This window comes from Trichomycterus rosablanca, chromosome 14, assembly GCF_030014385.1.
Source record: "Trichomycterus rosablanca isolate fTriRos1 chromosome 14, fTriRos1.hap1, whole genome shotgun sequence".
Lineage (NCBI taxonomy): Eukaryota > Metazoa > Chordata > Actinopteri > Siluriformes > Trichomycteridae > Trichomycterus > Trichomycterus rosablanca.
In genome coordinates, this window is record NC_086001.1 from 13,111,971 (window position 1) to 13,138,074 (window position 26,104).

General features: G+C 42.7%; 1 protein-coding gene across 8 annotated transcripts in view; it reads right to left on the reverse strand.

Moving 5' to 3' along the window:
* LOC134325959 (girdin-like) overlaps positions 1-26,104 on the reverse strand; it is a 107,873-nt gene that overhangs the window by 48,089 nt on the left and 33,680 nt on the right. For all 8 annotated transcript variants that reach the window (XM_063008152.1, XM_063008148.1, XM_063008151.1 and 5 more), the window contains exons 4-8: positions 19,536-19,605; positions 9,276-9,334; positions 7,007-7,090; positions 5,277-5,417; positions 1,559-1,728 (exon numbers count right to left, since the gene is read on the reverse strand). In XM_063008152.1, coding sequence (XP_062864222.1) covers positions 1,559-1,728; positions 5,277-5,417; positions 7,007-7,090; positions 9,276-9,334; positions 19,536-19,605 — 524 coding nt within the window. The remainder of the gene's footprint in view (positions 1-1,558; positions 1,729-5,276; positions 5,418-7,006; positions 7,091-9,275; positions 9,335-19,535; positions 19,606-26,104) is intronic.

The following is a 26,104-nucleotide window of genomic DNA, read 5'->3' on the forward strand; positions in this document are numbered from 1 at the left end:
TGGGTCAAATCCCCAGGCATCCTATCCAGAGTGATGCGACGACTGCTGTCCAGAGTCATTCTTCACCTTGCTTATATCAAACCACCATGAACAAAACAAAGCACGTAGATGTACGTTGGAAGAGCTACTGTAAACCCAACTTCCCCTTTGTTTTAACACTGCTTCTCTATCAGAGCGACCGCTACCTCTACACTCCATTATCTCTCAGGGTTAACGTACTCCTAATGAGGAAGTTTCATTATTTACAAGCCTGCAATTAGCATATTTCTGCTGATCCAAGCCTTTAGAGGAACTCTGCTTGCTTTTGCATGATTTAACAGTCTGCTTTTGCTGTGCTCAGGTGTTTGGTGGAAATTTACCAACATTGTAACCATTTTGAAGGCTTTGCAATGCGCTAAAATATGACACAATGGTGCAGCACTTGAGGCTTTTCCAAAAAACCACACAACTGGGCAAATTTCTCAATGATCACGGCCAAAATTCATTGTGCACAATGGTCTCCCGATCCTGAATAAAGTTAAAATCAGCCATGTCTGGTGTCCTATGTTTGCAGCCTTAATTTTAAACACACAAGGGTTTAATTAGCAGCAGGACTCCTCATTACATAGTTCCATAAAACAGTAAAATTGCAAAAAGGGTGAAACGTTGGATGTAAGCTCAGATAGCGCACTGGTCTATCACGCTAGCCAACCACCACAAGCCCACCAAGGGCACTCCCACCTATATGCCTATGCAACATACACTGATCACCCATAATATTAAAACCACCTCCTTGTTTCTACACTCACTGTCCATGTTATCAGCTCCACTTACCATATAAAAGCACTTTGTAGTTCTACAATTACTGACTGTAGTCCATCTGTTTCTCTGCATGCTTTGTTAGCCCCCTTTCACCCTGTTCTTCAATGGTCAGGACCCCCACAGGACCACCACAGGTGGTGGATGATTCTCAGCACTGCAGGGACACTGACATGGTGGTGGTGTGTTAGTGTGTGTTGTGCTGGTATGAGTGGATCAGACACAGCAGCACTGTTTGAGTTTTTAAATACCGTGTCCACTCACTGTCCACTCTATAAGGCACTCCTACCTAGTTGGTCCACCTTGTAGATGTAAAGTCAGAGACGATCGCTCCTCTATTGCTGCTGTTTGAGTTGGTCATCTTTGAGATCTTCATCAGTGGTCACAGGACGCTGCACACGGGGCGCTGTTGGCTGAATTTTTTGGTTGGTGGTCTATTCTCAGTCCGGCAGGGATAGTGAGGTGTTTAAAAACTCCATCAGCATTGCTGTGTCTGATTCACTCATACCAGCACAACACACACTAACACACCACCACCATACCAGTGTCACTGCAGTGCTGAGAATGGTTCTGGGAGAGTCCTGACAATTAAAGAACACAGTGAAAATGGGCTAACAAAGCATGTAGAGAAACAGATGGACTACAATCAGTAATTGTAGAACTAGAAAGTGCTTCTATATGGTAAGTGGAGCTGATAAAATGGACAGTGAGTGTAGAGCTTGTGTTCGGGCAGGACCGTGACGAAAGACTCTGTACTTACAGCTCCTGACGGAGGCGTCGTATCTTGGCTTTGGCATCTGCAAGCTCCACACTGAGGTGCTGTCTGCTTTCAGTACGCCTCATGCTAGAGGAGTCGCTGGGGGACTGAGCGCAGGAGGTGGGGGGAGGGTACTGGCCGCAGTCTCTCTCCTGGGTCAGCTCTACGATGGTCTGTGAGTGAAAAAAAACAGAATTAACCTCCTGGCTCTACCCAAGCAAATGCTAGCAAACCTCCCTAAAACTGTCCACATGCTTAAACCCTGTATTAATTTTATCTTTATCTCTATAATGACAAACTGAATTATTCTTATTTGATGCCGTCTGTATGAACGATTTATTTGAGAATTTGCTCTCAGCAAGAATTCTCTCTCATGTATAAGAGGAGGTCATGACCCTGGCTGTGTACAGTAAACTAAACTTGACAGGCAAATATTAGCAGAAAGATTTCCCCTCTGTTCTGTGTCAGCTCTCTAATTAGAGAGTAAGAAAGATTACAGTGGTTAGCTACGCCAGGTTGAGCAGCGGGTCGTGACGATTCCGTTAAATGGAACCGACTCGCCTGTCAGACTTGCCCAGGTACAGCGGAGACGAGGTCACGTTTGGTGAAACCTGAGAGTAGGAGAGGGTCATTTAACCCCATCTACTACTGTGCTGACAGACAACAATTCTGAGATATTTCCTTGTTTTGCAAAATGTTAACCTGTGTACTGCAAATTTAAAGCTAAAATGTATGATTTGTTTTATTTTATTAGGATTCTATCTTGTGATAGTTACTGGTTACACAAGAGTCATCAGTTTACAAGTTTAATGTCAAACACAGTCATGGACATGACATGACATGATTAGTATCTTCAATTCACCTTGAATTCAATCTTTGGACTGTGGGAGGAAACCGGAGCTCCTGGAGGAAACTCACGCAGACACTGGGAGAACATGCAAACTCAACACAGAAAGGACCCGAAAGAACCCAGAACCTTCTTGCTGTGAGGTGACCCACCGTGCCACTCCACGCAGACACGGGGAGAACGTGCAAATTCCGCACAGAAAGGACCCGGACTGCCCCACCTGGGGATCGAACCCAGGACCTTCTTGCTGTGAGGCGACAGTGCTACCCACTTAGCCACCGTGCTGCCCTATTGTTAAAATAATGTATCAACTTTAAACTGTTTTAACTGAATAAAGGTCAAAATGGATTTGCAAATGACTGCTGCTTGTTTTATTGATAGTTTCTACTATTCCAGGAGGCAGAGAAAACACTGGAATATTCCTGTAAGAGCATATGTAGGATCAACCCTCCAGGCAGTGCATGTATGTGTGGAACAGGTGAGGGGGGTGTGGTAAGAGACTGATACTGTGGTTTTAATGAAGAGAGGATGACCACAAGCAGGATTATGTGGATCATTATCCAGGCTCAGAGGAGCGGTTGAGAGGGGGAATGCCCTCAGAGGACAGGAAAGGCTCAGTGGAAGATTAGGCTTCTTTTGTTTTTTTGTTTTAGTCCACTATTACAGCAGAACTAAATATAAACAGGTTATTTTACTACAACCTGCTTGGAGGGTGCCAGAAAAAAAGTCAGAAAAGACCAAGAGTTAAATGAGAGGAGACACACAAGATGATCATGAATGGATAAAAGCAAACTATGTAGCTTTTTTAAAGGTTGACTGTTTGATATTTAATTGATCTTGCTATTTAAATAAGGTTGAAATGTTCTAAGAACATGTAACAATTTTGTAAACAATGCGATCAAAGCAAGCAGGTCGGCTTGCCCACGTTTCCTCTTCTAGTCCTGCCTCAGAAAAGCCCTTACTCTATCATCATAACTGTTGAAATGATACATGGTGGATTTCCTTCCTAAATAGCTAGCCTCTTATTATACCGTGGTTGCAGAAGGGAAAAGCCAATCTGTTTCTGTAGTTCACCCTGTAATCACTGAAACCAAAAGTTTACCCACCCATAAATACACACCAATTCCAAGAGACATAACCGGCACATCCATTAAGAATCACAGAACTCCAACTTTTATCTACTGTAAATTAAAGCTCAGTATAGCAATTCTTTAATATTTATTAGCCACTTTATTCTGGTCATGTTTGTAGTGGTCTGGCAACCAAACATGGAAACACTGTCCGCAAGGCCGGAATACACTCTTTTCCCAGAACAATACTCCTCAGTTCGATTACCCGCCTACATCTAGGAGCAATTTGGAGCAGCCAAAACATCTAAACAAAAATGACTGCACCAAGGTCACCAGGACCCGTATCACTTTGTAGCACCTACTCAACTAGTTGTGTCACTGTGCCAGTCTACAGGTTAATTTATTCCTATAGTTCATTGTTTGCTTGTTCATTGTTTGGAACTAAATCTGTTGCTTCAGGTTGCACTAACTTCTGGATTCGCTTCCACGTTCCAGAGCATCCATGGTGTCCAACAATTTAGGTTGCAAATGAATGTTTTCTAACCCAGTTCCGATGTCTACTCAGTCACGTCTACACAACTAGCAATGCTTCTCCAACCAAGGTGAGGCTTAACCACTGTTCCCTTATAGAAGCACGTAAAAGATTTAGTGTACCATTGTCTGACTTTATTTCCCTGTAAATTTCAATATGATACTTTTGGATTTATACCGGCAGGATTATACTAATGTGCAAGGCAGGAATACACTCTTTTCCCAGAACAATACTCCTCAGTTCGATTACCCGCCTACATCTAGGAGCAATTTGGAGCAGCCAAAACATCTAAACATAAATGATTGAACCAAGGTCAACAGGACCCGTATCACTTTGTAGCACCTATTTAACTAGATGTGTCACAGTATTACAGGGTTAAGGGCCTACAGGTTAATTTATTCTATAGTTCATTGTTTGTTTATTAGGATTTTAACATCATGTTTTACACTTTGGTTACATTCATGACAGGAACGGTAGTTACTTATTTCACAAGATTCATCAGTTCACAAGTTTATATTGAACACAGTCTTGGACAATTTAGTGTCTCCAATTCACCTCTCTTGTATGTCTTTGGACTGTGGGAGGAAACCGGAGCACCCGGAGGAAACCCACACAGACACGGGGAGAACATGCAAACTCCACACAGAAAGGACCCGGACCTCACCCGGCTGTATGGTGACAGTGCTTCCCACTGTGTATTTGTTTGGCCACTAACTAGAGTAAAGTGGTCCTGTCTGTGTATTGAACATCACCCAAGTTGGTAAATTGATGATCACTACCGTGTGCACACATGTAAACAAGACATGGCCAAAAATATTTGGTCACATGAACACTACTTTAATATGTGCTTAAAAGACTTATTTTAAAACCATTTGCTTTTAGTCCACTTTTGCTGCTTTTGTTTCTGCTTGTTACAAAAATCATCATTACAAAACAGAAAAGGAACTTCCCCAAACTTTACACTGGAAAATCAGTATTTACATTAAGCTTTCAGTTCATTGAAACTAAGAGACCCAACTTAACCAATAAAAACTAGCTGCCGGTTCTACCATGAGTTTCAGTACTTGGCAGTTACACCATGAGCTGCTTAATTGCTGAGCTGATGTTCTTAGGTTCTTATTGACAGAACAGAACTCTGACTGTGCCACAGTGTCACTCAGTATGCCTGTATTTGTCTATGAAGACAGTGGGGATGTTTGCTTTATACACCTGGACACATTAGCAGTAGGCAAACCTACTATTATAAAAGCGACCTCAATGTCTGTCTCATACCTCTAGCTGTTCGTCTCTCTCATCCACCAGACGTCTGAGGTGGAAGACCAGGTTTCTGGAGAACGAGTCCAGATCCTCAGGGGGAGACTCGCCACCCTCAAGCCACTGCAGGTCCAGCACGTTCTCCTGATTGTGAGTGACCTTTAGAAGAGCAGCACACAATTATATTACAGTAATGCAAGAGTCAGGGATAACTGAAATGTACAATATCCTTAATATGAGCTTTAAATTTAAGGAATAAAGGCTGGAGCAGGTCTGGATGTAATTTTGTGCTGAAAGTACTGAGCAAAATCTGGAACAAAATCTGTTGCTTCAGGTTGTATCTCTCTCGCTTCTTGATTTGCTTCCATGTTTCAGAGCATCCATGGTGTCCAACGATTCAGGTTGCACATGAAGTAATTCAAAGTTTTTCTACCCAGTCCCGGCGTCTACTCAGTCACGTCTAATCAACGAGCGATGCTTTCCCAACCAGGGTGATGCTTAACCGCTCTGTTACATTATAGTTTATTTATTACTTTAACGTCATGTTTTACACTTTGGTTACATTCATGACAGGACAGGTAGTTACTGGTTATACAAGATTAGTCAGTTCAAGTCTTTAATGTCAAACACAGACATGGACAACTTTGTATCTCCAATTCACCTCACTTGCATGTCTTTGGACTGTGGGAGGAAACCCATGCAGACACGGGGAGAACATCCAAACTCCACACAGAAAGAATCTGTACCGGTTCACCAGGGGATCGAACCCAGGACCTTCTTGCTGTGAGGCGACAGTGCTACCCACTTTATTCCCCAGTGAATTTCAATACGGTACTTGGATCAGTACTGGCATTACTTTATTACTATATGGCAGAAGTAAATACGGGTGCTTGGCTGGCACAGTGATCTAACACGTTAGCACATCACTGAGGAGTGTAAGTTTGGCCGGGTGTCCACACAAAGACAGTTGGCTGTGCTTGAGGAAGGGAAGGTCAGACATGGTCTCTTCCCGCTGTCGCTGTTATATGCGATCTCCGGGACTGGTCCGGGCGCCTGCGAGGGTCACATGGATCTTAGTGTGGCTCTCCTTACGCTATACAGCTCTGTGTGGGAACCCAACACTAGAAGTTGATTAGAAGCAGTAGAGGAGGCGTGTGGCAATCAGGCTCTTTTTTATCAGATAGGGTTTGCAAGCGGCAGCGGATTTACAATCAGGAATCAGCCATAACATTAAAACCACCTCCTTGTTTCTACACTCACTGTCCATTTTATCAGCTCCACTTACCATATCTGTTTATCTACATGCTTTGTTAGCCCCCTTTCATGCTGTTTTTTAATGGTCAGGACCCCCACAGGACCACTACAGAGCAGGAATTATTTGGGTGGTGGATCACTCTCAGCACTGCAGTGACACTGACATGGTGGTGGTGTGTTAGTGTGTGTTGTGCTGGTATTAGTGGATCAGACACAGCAGCACTGATGGGGTTTTTAAACACCTCCTGTGACCACTGATGAAGGTCTAGAAGATGACCAACTCAAACAGCAGCAATAGATGAGCGATCGTCTCTGACTTTACGTCTACAGGGTGGACCAACTAGGTAGGAGTGTCTAATAGAGTGGACAGTGAGTGGACACGGTACTTTATTGGGAAATAAAAAATAAATATAACATTAGAGTCCTGATTTCATTTGCCTTTCAATTATTGCTTAACATTTTCAGCACGAAATGAACGAAACGTGGATACCTACCTCCTGAATATCAGACGCGATGGCGGCCTTTGTGTCAAAATCCAGCGTCTGGATTCTTTCAATGTACTCTTCTTTTTCCTCACACTGCAAATATGTGGAGAAAACAGACATTAAATCCAGAACCTATCAACAAAGGTTCATCCTGACATACAGTATATACAATATAACATTTATTTTATTCAGGTTCCTTCAATATTAAGTGCAAAATTGTCATTCTGATGCAAAGCTAATTTGCAATTCAATATTTAAAACGGTTCACGCGTCACTGGTTGGAATGACTTATGTTTTGGATTATTTATAGGAATAAAATCCTATAGCGCTCACACAATTTTTATCTACGCCTGAAGCCGACACCCTCTCGGTCCTTAAAGTGAAGACATGCAAATCACCGCTGTGAGAGGCTTATGAGCTCCGAGCTGAAGCTGAACGGAAATCCGAGGAATCAGCTGTCAGCTATTTGTCACGAGACTGTAGTTTCTTATTACTTTTCTGTTCTACATTCATTTTAATTTTTAAGGGTTTTCTTGTATTTATTCACTTCTTTCATTGTTATAGCCTCCAGCTTTATTTTATTTTCCTACTCTCAAATTTCTCCGTGGAAAATTATTAAACGTATTTATGAGCATTCAGCAAATTTTAGGAACCAGGAATTTGCATATATTTACAAAAACCAATAAAGTTGTTAGGATTAAACCTTAAATATCTCTTTAATGTGATGTTTTGCTGTTTTTAATTAAATACCTGTAAAGTTAATTTACAATCCCAGCTTACTGTTTTTTTTTTTCAAAAATTCTATTCTTGCTCCTGTCCCAACTTATCTTGTGAGAACACTTTTTTATATAATTAAACACAACATTCCATACACTGGCCTGTTCACACTTCCTATGTATTTCTTATTATATATATGTAACCACCTCCTTGTTTCTACACTCACTGTCCATTTTATCAGCTCCACTTACCATATAAAAGTACTTACTGACTGTAGTCCATCTGTTTCTCTACATGCTTTGTTAGCCCCCTTTCATGCTGTTCTTCAATGGTCAGGGCTCTCCCAGCACCACCACAGAGCAGGTACTATTTAGGTGGTGGATCATTCTCAGCACTGCAGTGACACTGACATGGTGGTGGTGTGTTAGTGTGTGTTGTGCTGGTATAAGTGGATAAGACACAGAACTGCTGATGTAGTTTTTAAACACCTCACTGTCACTGCTGGACTGAGAATAGTCCACCAACCAAATATATCCAGCCAAGAGCGCCCCGCGGGCAGCGTCCTGTGACCACTGATGAGGGTCTAGAAGATGACCAACTCAAACAGCAGCAATAGATGAGCGATCGTCACTGACTTTACATCTACAGGGTGGACCAACTAGGTAGGAGTGTCTAATAGAGTGGACAGTGAGTGGACATGGTATTTAAATACTCCAGCAGCGCTGCTGTGTCTGATCCACTCATACCAGCATAACACACTAACACACCACCACCATGTCAGTGTCACTGCAGTGCTGAGAATGATCCACCACCTAAATAATACCTGCTCTGTGATCATTGAAGAACAGGGTGAAAGCAGGTTAAAAAAGCATGTAGAGAAATAGATGGACTACAGTTAGTAATTGTAAAACTACAAAGTGCTTCTATATGGTAAGTGGAGCTGATAAAATGAACAGTGAGTGTAGAAACAAGGAGGTGGTTTCACAGACGATAATTTTTATTTTTGAGACAGAGCCCTGCACCGTCGCTGGATGTTCTAGGTTTACGTTCAACTATGAATGTGGACTCCACTGTATATTGTAGCTTCCATTTATTCTATCATTCAATGTATGAGTGTAATTTAATGACTGCTGTGAAATGTGGCTCTTTTCTTTAGAAATCTGTAAAATCTGTGATTTTTGAAAAACGGGGTCCATAAAATTAAGCACATTTTCCGTGTACTTCTTTGTATAACGTATCTAGTTTTATTATTGTTTTTTTTCCCCATATTGCTGTGTGTTAATATTTGTTGACACCCCCTGTACTACTCTAACAGAGTGTTAACAGATTGACTGTGTACCCTCCTGTGGCACTGTCTCTTACACAGAGCTCAGTCTGGCCTTCTGCCAATCAGTGCCAGCTGTCACAATGATAGCTTTAGCAGCTTTTCTCTTTTCACTCTGCATGACCTCGACTGACTTTCTGTCAGTTCCACGGTTACAGTAGATCCTGAAGGGTAGAGGACATTTGAATGGTAGAGGACAGTTGAATGGTAGAGGACAGTTGGTGTTGGCAGACTCACCTGGACGGCACACCCGAGCAACAGCAGCAGCAGCTTCTTGACCTCCGCCAGGCCGTGTTCTGAAAAGCACGGAACAATATCAGCACTAATCATGGTGAAACGTGATCTGTTACAGTTCCACCTGCTGAAGAGAAACAGTTCTGCTGTAATGGTTCAGTCTTTCCCAGCATGACCCGAGCACGGGAGGCTGGGATGAGTCGGGAGGCAGCTGTTATGGGTGTTGAAGTGTTAACATGGCAGAATTACGAGGGAGGGGGCAGGTGGTTCCTCCAACTGGGCTGCTTGGCTCTGATCAGACGGCTCAGACAGACGGGAAGGTGCTTATAGCCCGGCTAATCATTCACAAACAAACAGAAGGACTGTTGAACTGGTGATGAACTGAAACCGTCATGGACAATTCACATGTACAATATTAATGGACTTCTTCTGTTGGGCAGCACAACCAGCTTTTTAAAATACACTATATGGCCAGAAGTATTTGGACACATGGCCATGAGCTTGCTGGAAATCCCATTCCAAAACCATAAGCATTAATATTAAGTCTAGTCTGGGTAAGCTTTCCACAAGGTTCAAGAATATACGAGTGAGGTTAAACACTGATATTGGACACCAAAAACGATCAACATCAGCATTACAATTCATCCCACAGGTGTTTAATAAACAGTAACTTTCCCTTTAATTATTTATACTAAGTTTGATTCTTGTTTTATGTTTTAGATCAACCCACAGTCAACAGCTTCAAAGTTTATATCACACTGCACTTTACATACACCGACCAGGCATAACATTATGATCACTGACAGGTGAAGTGAATAACAGTGATTATCTCATCACAGGACCTGTTAGTGGGTGGGATATATCTGGCAGCAAGTGAACATTTTATCCTCAAAGTTGATGTTAGAAGCAGGAAAAATTGTGATGGCTAGATGACTGGGTCAGAGCATCTCCAAAACTGCAGCTCTTGTGGGGTGTTACCGGTCTGCAGTGGTCAGTATCTATCAAAAGTGGTAAAGTGGTAAACCGGTGACAGGGTCATGGGCGGCCAAGGCTCATTAATGAACGTGGGGAGCGAAGGCTGGCCCGTGTTGTCCGATCCAACAGACGAGCTACTGTAGCTCAAACTGCTGAAGAAGTTAATGCTGGTTCTGATAGAAAGGTGTCAGAATACACAGTGCATCACAGTTGCAGGGCTGTTTTGGCAGCAAAAGGGGGACCAACACAATATTAGGAAGGTGGTCATAATATTATGCCTTATCGGTTTATACTGCATTGTATTTTACTGTAATTTCATTTTTTTGTATATATGCAAATTTTACTAGCTGTTTATAATTTAATAATAATAATACTTTACTGTCTGTATATTGTAGAGAGCTACCAACAGTCAGAAACAAATTCCCTCCATGTGAGGGCCATTAAAAAAAAATGGGTGGAGTCACACGGAGCACAGTGTGGCTTTCTGTCTGCAATACGACTCTGTGTTGGAACCCAACACTGGCAGGTGATAAGAAGCGGTTGCAGATTGGATTCATGTCGCAAGGGGCGTGTGGTGATCCAGCTCTTCTCGATCAGATGAGGGGTTGTACAAGCAGCTTTAGATTCACAATCAGGAATTACAAATAATTCTATTACTTTATTTTTGGTGACTGTTCCATTTTACTCATCTTTACAAGGAGTGCCAATAATTATAGAGGAGGTCTTTTTGCTAATAATAAGAATAAATGAATCAATACAGCATGGAAAGTACTGTACTGTATTTAAACACGTCCTGCGCGTCCAGCACAAACCCAATACCATACTACGCATTTTCCACTTAGCATATTCAGGTAAAGATCTATTTGCAGCTGAAATCTGAGCTCTTCATGCAGGATAAACAGAGACGTCCAACAGGATGTTTGTGCAAATGTTACAGCGGTACTGTTTACCCCATCAGTGTACTATATTTAATTCACCCTGACCAAAAACAGCAAAAATCAACTCCAAACACAGCAAAAGGAGAACTGAAGCTTTATTCAGCTTTATAAACTGTGTCATATCTCCAACCAGGTTTCTGATGTATGGTCCAAAAATGAATGCATTTGATTGAACACAAACTAAACTCGAGTTCAAGCAGCCATAGTTGTAGCTTCTTCGACTGCCGCTTCTTTTTACCAGGTTGCGTATTCACTCATTGTTCATGTTGGCACCTCAACTAGACAGTAGGCGTCACTAAGTTGCATGGAGGTAAATATCTATCCCACTTTCTCCACTTTAGACACATCCTGTGTGTCATAAATCACCTGAACAGGCTGGTGGCCTGGCCAAGTATAGTACTGTATAGTATTTTACATGAAGAAATGTATAGTACTGTAATGTATAGTAATAAGAATGGTCCACCACCCAACTAATACCTGGTCAGTGGGTGTCCAGCGGGCGTCCCTTTCTATTGATAATTGAGGTACAGGGTGTACAAGTTCACAGAACAACAAATGGTTGCAACAGTGGTCTATTACTTTTGCCCACCACAGCTGAGATCCAAGGCTAAATCTCACTGGTGCTAACTGCCAGCCGGGCATCTATACAGACACAACTGGTTCTGTCTGATGGCCAAAGCCTTGCAACGAATAAGCACCCTGTCCAGTGTAATCCTGCATTGCACCCAGTGTTTCCAAGTGGAACTGGACCTGTCTCGACCTGCCAATCTGAAATGAGACAAACTCTGCAATGTACTGAAACTGGAGCAAACTAAATGCTTTAATTTTAGTTTAGTATAGTGTAGGAACAGGTTCATCCTGCCATATATACGATCGCTCATCTATTGCTGCTGTTTGAGTTGGTCATCTTCTAGACCTTCATCAGTTGTCACAGGACGCTGCCCACGGGGCGCTGTTGGCTGAATATTTGGATGGTGGATCATTCTCAGCACTGCAGTGACACTGACATGGTGGTGGTGTGTTAGTGTGTGTTGAGTGTGTAATGAGTGGATCAGACACAGCAGCGCTGATGGAGTTTTTAAACACCTCACTGTCACTGCTGGACTGAGAATAGTCCACCAACCAAAAATATTCAGCCAACAGCGCCCCGTGGGCAGCGTCCTGTGACCACTGATGAAGGTCTAGAAGATGACCAACTCAAACAGCAGCAATAGATGAGCGATCGTCTCTGACTTTACATCTACAAGGTGGACCAACTAGGTAGGAGTGTCTAATAGAGTGGACAGTGAGTGGACAGTGTTTAAAAACTCCAGCAGCACTGCTGTGTCTGATCCACTCATACCAGCACAACACACACTAACACACCACCACCATGTCAGTGTCACTGCAGTGCTGAAAATGATCCACCACCTAAATAATACCTGCTCTGTAGTGGTCCTGGGAGAGTCCTGACCATTGAAGAACAGCATGAAAAGGCGCCTAACAAAGCATGCAGAGAAACAGATGGACTACAGTCAGTAATTGTAGAACTACAAAGTGCCTCTATATGGTAAGTGGAGCTGATAAAATGGACAGTGAGTGTAGAAACAATGAGGTGGTTTTAATGTTATGTTATGTTTTTTGCATATCCCAGCCTGTTTGGAAGCTGGGGTCAGAGCTGGGGTCAGCCATTGTACGGCGCCCCTGGAGCCAAGAGACCTTGCTCAAGGGCCCATCAGTGGCTGAATGGCAGAGCTGGGATTTAAACTCTCAACTTTTTAATTGATAGCCCAAAGCTCTGCCTACTAAGCTACCACTCCTATTAAAAACAAAAACGCTTCATCAACACCACCACTGGCTCGCAAATCCTGAAGTGAAAATCCCTGCTGGTAAGAGATCAGGAGTCACGGCTCCATTGTAGCATATAAATTATTCAAGGTTTAAATTAGAGTGTAGAGAGAAAACAGTAAGAAAAGCTTACTTTAACTGCCCCCCACCCCCAACTCCCCATCCCCTGTGAGGTCTTCCTGACAGGAAACACAGCGGTTGAACAGAGCCTGACTAACCCTGGTCTGCTGCAGAACTTCCTCTGAACAATGACTGGTGAAGAGGAAAAGGAAACGGGGGGACCTCAGTGCTTCATAATGCTGCAGGATTTAGTGCTTCCCTATTGGTCTGCTAGTGCTGCACCAGCTCATCAATGACAGCTTCCTGTACAGTAGTGAGCAAGATCCTGTTCACTTTGGCTAGTTAGCATATGTTTGGGATTCCAGCACATCACTGGGTTTCATACACTGGTTCATTACCAATCCCTCACACACAGGCAATTTAAAATCGCAAATCTATCTACCAGCATGATTTCAGAAGAACACTGCTGCACCTAATGCGCTCATACCAGTACACACACTAGCCTGTCGTTACCAGTTAGTGTCATTGCAGTGCTGAGAATGATTCACCACCCGATTAACATGCCTGGTTATGTCTGATGGCCACCCTGTTCAGTGTAATACTGCATTGCACCCAGTATTTCCAGGTGGAACTAACCTTCCATGACTGTGACCAGGATAAAGTGTTAATGAAAATGGATGTACCAGCTAGGGGTACCTAATAAAGTGCTCAGTGAGTGTACACCCAGGGGATTAGCACAGCCAATCCTCCTCTGCATATTTTTTGAAGGTGAAAGGAAACAGGAGTAGCTAGCGCAGACAGGTGGCGCAGCGGGAAAACTCCTCGAACTTGTCGGTTTGAATCTCAGCTCTGCTACCGGCAGGCTGGGCGCCTACACGAACAATAATTGGGAGCATAACTGCTGCAGTTCCGACCTCTGCTGGCTGAGTCGAGGGATAATGTGGACAGAGTGTGTCTCTCAAACCTGATCCACATATGAACTCGGGTGAAAAGAAAAGGTGAAATGCAGGTGAGATCCAGTCGGCTACTACACACGTCGGAGGGGACGTGTGTTAGTCACGGCTCTCCTCAGTCAGGAGTGGAGGTCAACATCAGTAGAGAGGAAGAGTAATGCAATTGGGTAATTGAATATGACTAAATTGGGGGGGGGGGGGGGGGGGGGGTCGGTGTGAAATGTAAAGAAAAACAGCAGACAGACAGTGAATGCAAACGATGATTGAACCCTGATCACTGGGTCCCATGTTGCTGTACTGCACTCACTCTACCAGCTGCTCCACAGTGAATGAGATTCATCTGTTTATTCAATTGCTGGGCTTGAGTCTAGACACTGTGGTGCTTATACCGCATGACGTCTCAGCAGGTGACGTGTAGCTGGAACAGTCACGACAGGTAAGCAGTGGGAAGTTTAAGGGGTCGTAGCTCCCTAAATATTGTTGGCGACTGGAAAAATCAGGGATAAGAAACGTGACCTGTGCACCAGAATAAAAAAAGACCCGTCAGTCAGACACACATGTGAGAACCGAGTGAGTCAACGCAGTCTGGAATGGGTGAGTAAGACAGCAGGGACAAGCTCGGACAACCGACGAGTAGAGACAGTTCCCTGAGACCTATCTTTCTCATACAGTGGTTGTAAGAATGCGGGACAGCAAGAGGAACAAGGCGTGATGAATTTAAGTGTACGGCAGTAATAAACAAACATCTTGATCATTTATAAAGAGACTACTTGCGGTATTCTGTTCATGGTCAGTCAGGTTTCCCTGGAATTACTGGGCGCAATAAAGTCAAGTCAGATTTATTTGTATAGCGCTTTTTTACAATAGACATTGTCTTAAAGCAACTTTATAGAATCCAGGACCAACAGACTAAAAACCCCTGTTAGCAAGTCAAGAGCAACACTCCCTTAATTTTCAGGAAGCTTGAGAAGAACCAGACTCAGCAGGGACCTCTACCCTCCTTGGGTGGCCTGTAGAATATTTAGAATGAAGTGACATCCCGGACAGGACGCCAATCCATCGTGGTGCCTCGCGATACCCCAAAAAACATAGCCAATCATGTCTGTATGTAGGTTCCGATTGGCCGATAGCACCACTGAGGATTCAAACCCTGGATCCCAGCAATAATGGGTTAGTGTAATTTACCACTGTGCCACCCTAACGCCTACTAAATAAATAGAAAATAGAATACCCTTTTTTGTCATATACACTGATTAGCCATAACATTAAAACCACCTCCTTGTTTCTACACTCACTGTCCATTTTATCAGCTCCACTTACCATATAGAAGCACTTTGTAGTCCATCTATTTCTCTACATACATTTTTAACCTGCTTTCACCCTGTTCTTCAATGGTCAGGACCCCCACAGGACCACCACAGAGTAGGTATTATTTAGGTGGTGGATCATTCTCAGCACTGCATTCTTTTAAATTTGACCTTTACACTGTGGCATGATGCAAAATATCCAAAATATTTTGAGAAATAAATAAAAGTAAAAATGTACACATATCTACATGTGTGGAGTATGACTCCATACTGTACACAGAGCATAGAGTGAGTTTCAAATCAGTATGTTTACTCTGTACAGACTGTAGCTGCTTAACTGTTAGAAATGAATACAAATTACGCTTATAACGGACAGCATTAATTACAACGACTTTCTTTATGAGTCTATTAATCATCGGTTTCCCTAATAGAATCAAACAATGATGATTAATCAATGATGATTAACAATGACATCCCTAATTTTACAGTAACAACAACACTAGTAGTGTATTAAACTGTCGTTCTACTTAGCATTGTGATAAACAGTTGGGGGCAGTGTGTCTGCTTCAAACACACTTATCAACAGACTTATCTCAGCCAAGTAATGAAACCAAAACTCCAGCCGAAGTCATTTACACATCTTCAATAACCAATCACTGCTTCTGGTTAAATGACTTAATTAAAGTGCACATATGACCATCTAGATTAGGGATATCGAACCTACAGCCCGCGGGCCATTTGGCCCAGGTAATTTAGAAATAAAATTATAAAACGGATAGGTCCGGTCCTAAAATCTGATTGGCTGAGCCGCGTTCGAAGCCGTTGTAAAATCCCCGATAAACGCACACCTATGACCACCTCACATCATTCCATATTAATACGCCACTGGAAAGAAAAAGTGAATGTTATGTTCGCCCTCATGTTGCCTAGCAACACTGTTAACGGACTACGTGATTTCGCGGAAGCTTTTTGTAAATAAAAACATTTATTTACTGAACATTGTTTGTATTTTATTATATTTTATGTTGACCGCCGTTTTATAAAAGCAATAAGCCACTCGAGACCGTGCGTTACTGCTATGATTTTAGCACGGGGAAAGACGTTTTAGACGTTTAAAACAACCTTCCCCGTGATAAAATCGCAGTAACGCACGGTCTCTCGTGGCTTATTGCTTTATTAAAGCCACTGTTAAACAGAAAAAAACAGCTTGAACTGTTTGAACTCTGGGCGTCACTATTACACAAAACAAATCTAAAACGCTCTCCATCTGCTTTCCCCGACTCAAAGCTTAAGCTTGCACCCTTGGCCTTTACGCACTGAAATTCCTCCTGATTCCTTGAATGGTTTAATGATATTATGCACTGTAGAGGGAGAAATATGCAAATTCCTTCCAATCTTTCTTTGAGGTTCATAGTTTTTAAACATTTCTATTATTTTCTCATGCAATTGTTGACAAACTGGAGATCCTCTGGTCATCTTTGCTTATCAAAGACTGTACCAAACCATGATTACAATCACCTGTTGACATCACCTGTTTGGAATCACCTCATTACTAGCCCTAAATTGCCCCCGTCCCAACTTTTTTTGGAATGTGTTGTAGGCCTGAAATGCAGTAATGGAGGTATATTATCAAATAAAATGAAGTTGAGCAGATAAAACATGAAATATCTCAAAGATTTCATGTGCGCTGGGAAACTGAATATTTTTTCACTGAGTTCAGAGGGAAGTGGGTATGTCTAATTTAAAGAAGTATGATAATCTTCCCATTAGGATTATAACTGGTGAGTGAAATCTGCAAAATCTTAGTTTACACAACTCTGTTGACGATAGATAATTAGTCACTCAAATAAAAGGAAGTGTAACTGTTAGTAATCAGGCAGCTCTATTATATTTTTATTTATTTCATTACAGAAGAGTCTGTGGTCCGTGTTTGCATATTTTTACTCCATCTGGCCCCCCAACAAGAAAAGTTTGGACACTCCTGACCTAGATGCTTCAGAAAACAGTTGTGAGTGTTTTAAAGGGGCTATTGCACTATTCATTCTGACAATTAAAATAATATTTTTTAAATGTAGTGAATGATTTGAATAGGTCAAACTGTTTATGAGTGAATTTAGTGCATTTGATCAGCTCCTGGAATGTTCAATTGCATGTTTTTTGTCTCAGAACTATAGTATGTTCTCAACAATGGCATCTGTATATTTTCCTGGCGTCTTAAGCAATCACATGGGGCTCCGCTACCCATGACTACCAGCCAATCACTGCAGTTAGGAGCATGCTATTGGAAATGTGGGGTTTAGAGGAGTGACTTTTTGCCCTGTTGCCTGGCGAGTGAGCTCTCATGAGAATCTGGCTCCTTGTAGCCTGAGGTCGATTCCTTTAGAGTTGATAACGCTTCCCTCCCCCATACAGCTCTAATGACTACTTAATTAAAACCACATGGCCAAGCACTCAGATGGAGCCCCACTACCCTACAGAGCTACAGTAACACAGGGCCCAACAATACTGATACTGATCCTGCTCTGCTACAACTATAACTTATTATAACTTTAGAAATGAATAACACCACCATATTCAACACTGTAAACATTAGTTCTTCACTCTCCTCAAGAAGAGAGAACTGTAAGTTCAATTATTAATCTAGGATCCGCTCCAGAGATAAATAAATGTTTAATAATGCGCATCAGTAAAGTTCCTCCCTCAAACGTTTACCGAAAACTATTAAGATATCTGATGACATTTAAAAGAGGAGAAATGAAGGTTCTAACACGCTTATTCTGGTCTGAGTTGTGGTGGGTATGCTTTCACCAGTAAACTCTGGGCGTACAGTAGGAGTACCCTGGACAGGCCACCAATCCATTGCAGGTCTTTGCACCCCACCTTCCCAAACATAGCTAATTACCCGGCTGGCTGATTTATTTATTTATTTATTCAGATTTTAATACCATGTTTACCAAGTATGTGTCATTTTATGGCAAGGTAGGTATTATACGTTTCTGTCTGCTTATTATATCTAGTCTTTATAATTTGGGCAATTTTACATTTTCAGTTTTATTTTTATGGCTGCAGGGTTGGGTAAGACTGTTCTTGTGCCTGGCTAGGTGATAGCACTGCTGAGATAGAGCAGCCGGGTGCCCCCCCAATCTAGTCGTGTCCAATTACCCTGATTGCGTCCTCTATACTGAGTCAACCCTTCACCGCTGACTGAGGACGCCTCCCAACTGACATACGCCCTCCTCCGGCACGTATAGTCAGTACAGACTGCATTTTTCACCTGCACGAGTCGAGTTCATACACCGACGGGCACTGTGTACGGAGGGCCACACCCCCATCAGCATTAATCCTAAGCCCTGTGCAGGGGCCGCAGTCGCACCAGTTATGAGGACCTATGATCCAACTTTTTACCCTCTAACCCTGAACAACAGCCAATCGTTGTTCATGCAGCCACCCGGCCTAGTCGGAAAGGCAGAGCTGAGATTCCCCAACTCTGGTGCGCTAGCGTACTTTAGCGCGGCGCCACCTGAGTGGCTCCTTTTTGGCATTTAGCAGACACTTTCATCCAAAGGTGGCGGCGCCACCTGAGTGGCTCCTTTTTGGCATTTAGCAGACACTTTCATCCAAAGCGACCTACAATAATGTGACAGTATATTGTCTGAGCAATTGAGGGTTAAGGGCCTTGCTTAAGGGCCCAACAGTGGCAACCTGGCAGTGGTGGGGCTTGAACCGGCAACCTTCTGATTACTGGACCAGTACCTTAACCACTAGGCTACAGGCTACATTAAAATGTTGACATAAAAAGATTCTCATATTGTCCAACCACCATTATCACACTTTCTCTAACTCTGGTTTCCAATGCACATTCTAAAAACTCCCCAGTGCACAAGTCTGATCAGGATGCAGTATTAGAATAATTATGGTTGTCTGAAGCAAAGAAGCTCTCAGTTTTCCTACAGCTTCCCTACGGTTTACATGGACACGCTGTGTGATTAGCTGTGTGTCTTTTTCAGGGAGAGCAGAGATGCCTCATCGCTACTGTACAAGAGAAGGATGCAGGTGAAAAGAAGCGGTTGATGGCAGAGCGCAGTTGATGGTCTACGGCCCTCCTTGGTTAGAGATCAGGAGGACGCAGCGATGGGAGCAGATGGGAGACAGAGATTGAGGGGAGCAAAACGTATCTTATATCAGGTTGGATGGGACACCTACCAGTTAGTGGGGTTCTGCCCAGCACCAGCACATTAGGTAGTGGCATCATGACCAGCTGCTGGAGGGTCTCCTAAAACAGAGATACACACATACAATTACAATTTAGCAACTCTGTATGTTAGCAGTCTCTCAGCTGTGTGTATTAGCCGCTGCCTCTGTCTGCATTTATTCAGCTGTCAGTGATCTACAACAGTCAATCAATGTTAAGTGCTTTAACAGCCTCAGCAAGAGCACTCAGAAGAACCTTTACCAGCCATACTGACTGCACCCTTTACTGTTCAGTCTTCCTTATTTAGGTACAAGTAATGATTCCACTCTATGTGGCCAAAAGTATGTGGACACCACTTCTATTTATGTGTCTATGGTTTTACACGTTTGCTCAGAAGTAACTCTGGTGGCCAGTACAGTCCTGACACTAACCCAATTAAACAGCGGTTAAATGGATTGGAACATCAGTTGCGAGTCAGGCAGTTTTGAATGCAAGACTACAAACGTCCACAGATGCTTGCCAAGAGAAAAGAGGCGCTGAGATTAACGCCAGTGGTTTTGGAACCAGATGTCTAATGAGCTAACAAGGTCAGGTGTTCACATACTTTTGCCATACAGAATATATACACACACTGATCAGCCATAACATTAAAACCACCTCCTTGTTTCTACACTCACTGTCCATTTTATCGGCTCCACTTACCATATAGAAGCACTTTGTAGTTCTACAATTACTGACTGTAGTCCATCTGTTTCTCTACATACTTTATTAGCCCCCTTTCATGCTGTTCTTCAATGGTCAGGACCCCCACAGGACCACCACAGAGCAGGTATTATTTAGGTGGTGGATTATTCTTAGCACTGCAGTGACACTAACATGGTGGTGGTGTGTCAGTGTGTGTTGTGCTGGTGTGAGTGGATCAGACACAGCAGCGCTGCTGGAGGTTTTAGATACCGTGTCCACTCACTGTCCACTCTATTAGACACTCCTACCTAGTTGGTCCACCTTGTAGATGCAATTTCAGAGACGATCGCTCATCTATTGCTGCTGTTTGAGTTGGTCATCTTCTAGACCTTCATCAGTGGTCACAGGACGCTGCCCACAGGGAACTGTTGGCTGGATATTTTTGGTTGGTGGACTGTTCTCGGTCCAGCAGTGACAGTGAGGTGTTTAAAAACTCGCCAAAAACACACCACCACCATGTCAGTGTCACTGCAGTGCTGAGAATGACCCACCACCTAAATAATACCTGCTCTGTGGTGGTCCTGGGAGAGTCCTGACCATTGAAGAACAGGGTGAAAGGGGGCTAACAAAGCATGCAGAGAAACAGACGGACTACAGTCAGTAATTGTAGAACTACAAAGTGCTTCTATATGGTAAGTGGAGCTGATAAAATGGACAGTGAGTGTAGAAACAAGGAGGTGGTTTTAATGTTATGGCTGATCAGTGTTTGACGCTATGTCTGAACCTAAAGTAATATGTGACGGTAGAAAGTGGGAGCTAAACAGGATAAATGCAGCATCATGTTAGATAATACTGACAAAACCTGTAGTTCTGACCACATTTGATTAGAGTTATTTTTAATAACAGCTTTTTACCATAAGTTTGGTTGCTAAGAAATGCTAACAGTCCTCTAGATGTACTGGCCTTATTATTATAAATAATGGATGCACTGGGACGACACTAAGATAACCTAATGCAGACAACAAACCAATAATGGGTAGAACGTTGGATGAAATCAGAGTGCCCTAAGCATCTAAACAAATACATAATAAATAAATTAATAAATAATTACGCAATAACAATCAAACACCGGAGACAAAGATCATTACTGGGACTCTACCATATACCACTCTAACATATTGCTCACAAGCCTAATCTATACACAAAGTTCTCAGCATGTAATTTATGTCCACTATAAAACACCAGCGCATTAGGATGGAGAAGTAGGTTTAGTTGCATCCTTCCGGTCAGTTCCCAATACAACTTGAAGGCAGTATAATTACATAAGCAGTGTTGTATAGCAGGAACGAAGCATTGTGCTTTAACTCAGCCTCCATCTACTTTACAATGCCAGCTCAGGATGGGCATCTCCTGCCAGTCATAAAGCTCTAATGGAGGAAACAGCATAAAGTGAGGTTCAAGGCTGGGTAAAATGTAACTGAAACCTTATACAGCCTTGCAATCTGGTGCATTCCTTAACACGTCAATTTCCTCTTACAACTTACAGGTGTGAAACACCTTTGTCCCATGAGTGGCCACTTGGAGTGCAAGGAAACGAAGGGTACATTGTGAATAGATTTTGGACTAGTAGTGGTTAGTAGTTATTTGGGCATTTACATTGGCACCTATTTCATTTCATTTTATCACCGCTGTATTACAGTCAGGGAAGGCGGCAAGGTGGCTCGGTGGGTAGCACTGACACCTCAGAGCAAGAAGGTCCTGGGTCTGTGTCCTTTTTGCGTGAAGTTTGCATGTTCTCCCCGTGTCTGTGTGGGTTTCCTCCGGGAGCTCCGGTGTCCTCCCACAGTCCAAAGACATGCAAGTGAGGTGAATTGGAGACATTAAATTGTTCATGACTGTGTTTGACGTTAAACTTGAACTGACGAATCCTGTTACACACAGGATTCACCAATTTGTGTAAAACATTTCTAATAAATAAATATTACAGTCAAAGGCACAGGAACTAGCAGGCAGATACACCGCACCTCTTTTACATAGACGGTCAGGCACAGAGACTACACACCTTCACTGCAACTGCAACAGCACTGAGACAAAAACTTCATTGGGACTGACATGCACAAACACAGGTACCACATCTCCTTTACTGGAACTGTCAGGCACAGACCCTAAACCTCCTTTACTTGGACTGAAGGTCAACACCCTTATTACTGGGACTGACAAGAGCAATGGTCATGCTTTGTAACTAACAGTCACAGACACCACAACCCTTTTACTTGGGAATGCACAGACACAGCACATTCTTTACTCTTGAGCACAGAGACCACACTTTCACTTGGACTGACAAGCATTGAGACAACAGCTTTACTGGGACTAACAAACACACACACCACACCTTCATTACAAAGATTGACAAAAACAAAGGTCATGCTTTTTTCACAGGAACTAACAGGCACAGACACTGCACCACCTGAAACTGACAGGCATGACCACCACATCTCCTTCACTGACACTGACAGGCACAAAGACCCATAAAAGATTGACAGAGTCAGAGGCCACACTTTGAAAAGTTGAGAAGTGTTGATAGGTAAAGAGACTAGGGCTGGGCGATATATCGAGATTTAAAGAAATATCGATATATTTTCATACGAGATATAAGATAAGACAATATCGCTTATATGGATATAGAGTATGTTGCGTTTGAAAAAACAAGAAAAAGGGGTGTCTTCATTTAAAAACCCAATATTGAAAAACGGGAAAACGGAAATAAACATACAAGCGCGTGCACGCGCTGACATGCATGTATTTACCATATATATATATATATATATATATATATATATATATATATATATATATATATATATATATATATATATATATATAGAGAGAGAGAGAGAGAGAGAGAGAGTGTAAATCATGCAAGTGTTGAAACAGTAATAATAACGTAACGACGCGTCCCCGGTTGTTCTGACTCTTGTGTTTGTATATTTGCTCTATCTGCAAAAAAACAAACATTATGGGGAGTGATTTCTGTACTGGATGTTGTACGTGGTCGTGTTAGGTTATACTGGATGATCGCCCGACGTCCGACACGTCATTTATTTATTTATCTTCTATTATAGTATTTCTTGTTCTCAGCCAATAAACATCCAAAAATTAACAAAATTGCACGAACTAACTCTGCAGTAAACAAGGAGCAAACAGCAATTAAACAACAAATAAAGCTGTTAAATAATAATAAAGTGCATGAAGCAGAACGCTGATTAAAATGCATTAAATGTTGTAATAGTTACACAGTGACGTGTACGATTAGTTATGCCTGTATTACAGAACTGAGTTCTATACGGTAAAAGAAAATATTAATGTAAATGTTAATGTTGTGGCGACGGTGCCGCTCAGGTGGCGCAGCGGTAAAGTACGCTAGCTCACCAGAGTTGGGTTTCTAGATACATCGTATCGAAACTCAGCTCTGCCTTTCCGACTGGGTTGGGCGGCAGTATGAACAACGTTTGGCTGTTGTTCAGGGTTAGTGGTAAAGTCGGAGCATAGGTCCTCATAACTGGTGCGACTGCGGCCCCTGCTGTTTGACTGACGGCGCCTGCACAGGGCTAAGGAATAACATTGAGGGGGGTGTGACCCTCCGTGCGCAGTGTCTCTCGGTGTATGAACTCGGCTCATGCAGGTGAAAAATGCAGGCTGTACTGATTGCATGCCGGAGGGGGCGCAAGTCAGTTGAGTGGCGTCCTCAGTCAGCGGCAAAAGGGTCGAATCAGTATAGAGGACACAATCAGGGTAATTGGACATGACTAGAATAGGGATAAAAATTGGGGGGGAAAAGTGGGAAAAAATAGATAATTAAAAAAAATTTTTAAAAAAAAAGTTCTGGCGACGGTGATGTAAAATAATGTATAAAGTCCAAACATGTGAAGGGGGTTTAACGAGAACGCTACTTTTAATGTCACACAAGCTCAGTGCAAAACAACAAGCGCAAGAAGAACATAAGCGCAGCCGGAAACGTTCAATTCTGATATCTACACCTACACACTCGCTCCCTGCGCCCTATAGTGCACCTAACATTCTTAAAGGACCAGACAAAATATTAGTAATTCAAATTACACGACAGGTGAGACGTTAGAAAACAACTTTCTTTTTCCTAGAATAGCTCTTTTTTTTTGGAAAAATAGTTCTTGTGTGAAGCTTCCCCAGCATGAATATTAATAAAAGTGCCTGTATAAAATTTGGAACATGTAGCTTTGTCTCAGAAGTGTCTTTTTGTTATTACCTTATGGGATAACAAAAATATCGAGATATATATCGTATATCGCCGTTCAGCTAAAAATATCGAGATATTATTTTTGATCCATATCGCCCAGCCCTAATAGAAACCACAACTGGGTTTAACTTATTCACTGGGACTGACAGGCACAGACAATACACATTCACCAAGAGTGAACGCAAGTCTTATTTGCTGGAATTGACAGGTACAGACACAACACCTTCTTTACTCAGACTAACATGAACACGATGAAGTCATGCCTTCCTCAATGAGACAAACCAACAACTTTAAGACCCAGACAGATAGGCAGAAGACTACACCTACATTGATATCTTGTCTGATACACACTGTTGAAACTGATGCTGTCTTATTGTCTGATCACAAGTCAGCTAGTATCTAGTGAGTCAAAATTCAATCATCTATGCACTGTAAGAACAAGACCTTCTCCTCCTCATCAGAGTACTGACCTAGTAAATCTGTCAGCACCAGCATCTGTAAAAATTAATTGTTAGTTCAAAAGAGCATACACACCGACAGCTGTTACTCCTGCAGTCAGACACACCACCTTTATCCCTCTTACACACACACCTGTCACACCATGTTTACCCAAAGACATGCGCTCATAAAACCCTTGACAGACAGATAATAAAGCACAACTGGCTAAATCCCAAAAAAGCGTCTCCTATTCCTCTCGCTGGAATCAAACCGTTATTCAAAATGCTGTGCACATGACCGTGTGTTGTAAATGTCACAGACATGCTGGGGGGTGGGGGGGTGGGGTGTTTGTATTAATTGGGATGACTGATCCAGTGATCTCGAAGATCCGTGCACAAAAGCTGACGGATTCTAAGCATGAAAACAGAAGAAAGAGATACGCATTTACTTGCATCATGCCAGAGGCACCGACAAAAAGACCATGTCTGGGGATTCTGATCTCACCCCCAGCTTTACAGATTCACACCTTTTGTACTGTGTGGGAGGGGTTGTTATCTGTTTTTCTGGAGTGGGTTCTTACTCAGTGAGGAATTGAGCTGCTAGAAATTGTACCCCTCTTATTTTTTCTCTATTTTATTTCTGCATTTTCTTCAAATTTAGTGTAGTCAATTTGTCCTCCGCTGCTGGGGGATCCCTGATTGCAGTCGAGGTGGGTATATTGCTGCTCACGCCTCCTCCGACCCGCGCGCAGCCCTTAGCGGAACCCCTTTTCACCCATGCACTTTGCACAGGCGCCTCTATCTGCTAATCAGGGTCCTTACACAACGTTTGAAGTCCGGTCATCCTGCCCTAGCAGAGATGTGTCTGCTGCAGGCACTGCCAATTATGCCTGCTAGATGGTGGCCAGCTGTGGCAACACGAGTTTCGAACCTATGAGTTCAGAATCTCTGTGCTGGTGTGCTAGGGGAATATCCTGCTGCGCCACCTGGTAAACAATCACTGGAACTAGATTGGTGTCGGTGTGGTGTTTCATTTCCTGTGGCTCTGTTTAAGATGTTTTGTTTCTGGGTTTTAAACATGGGGCTTGTCTTGTCTCCAGTGGTGATTCTGGTTGATCGATCAATGTTCTGCACTGTTTCTCGCTCTATAAATGCGTCCACAAAATCGCAACGCATGGTCCCAGGT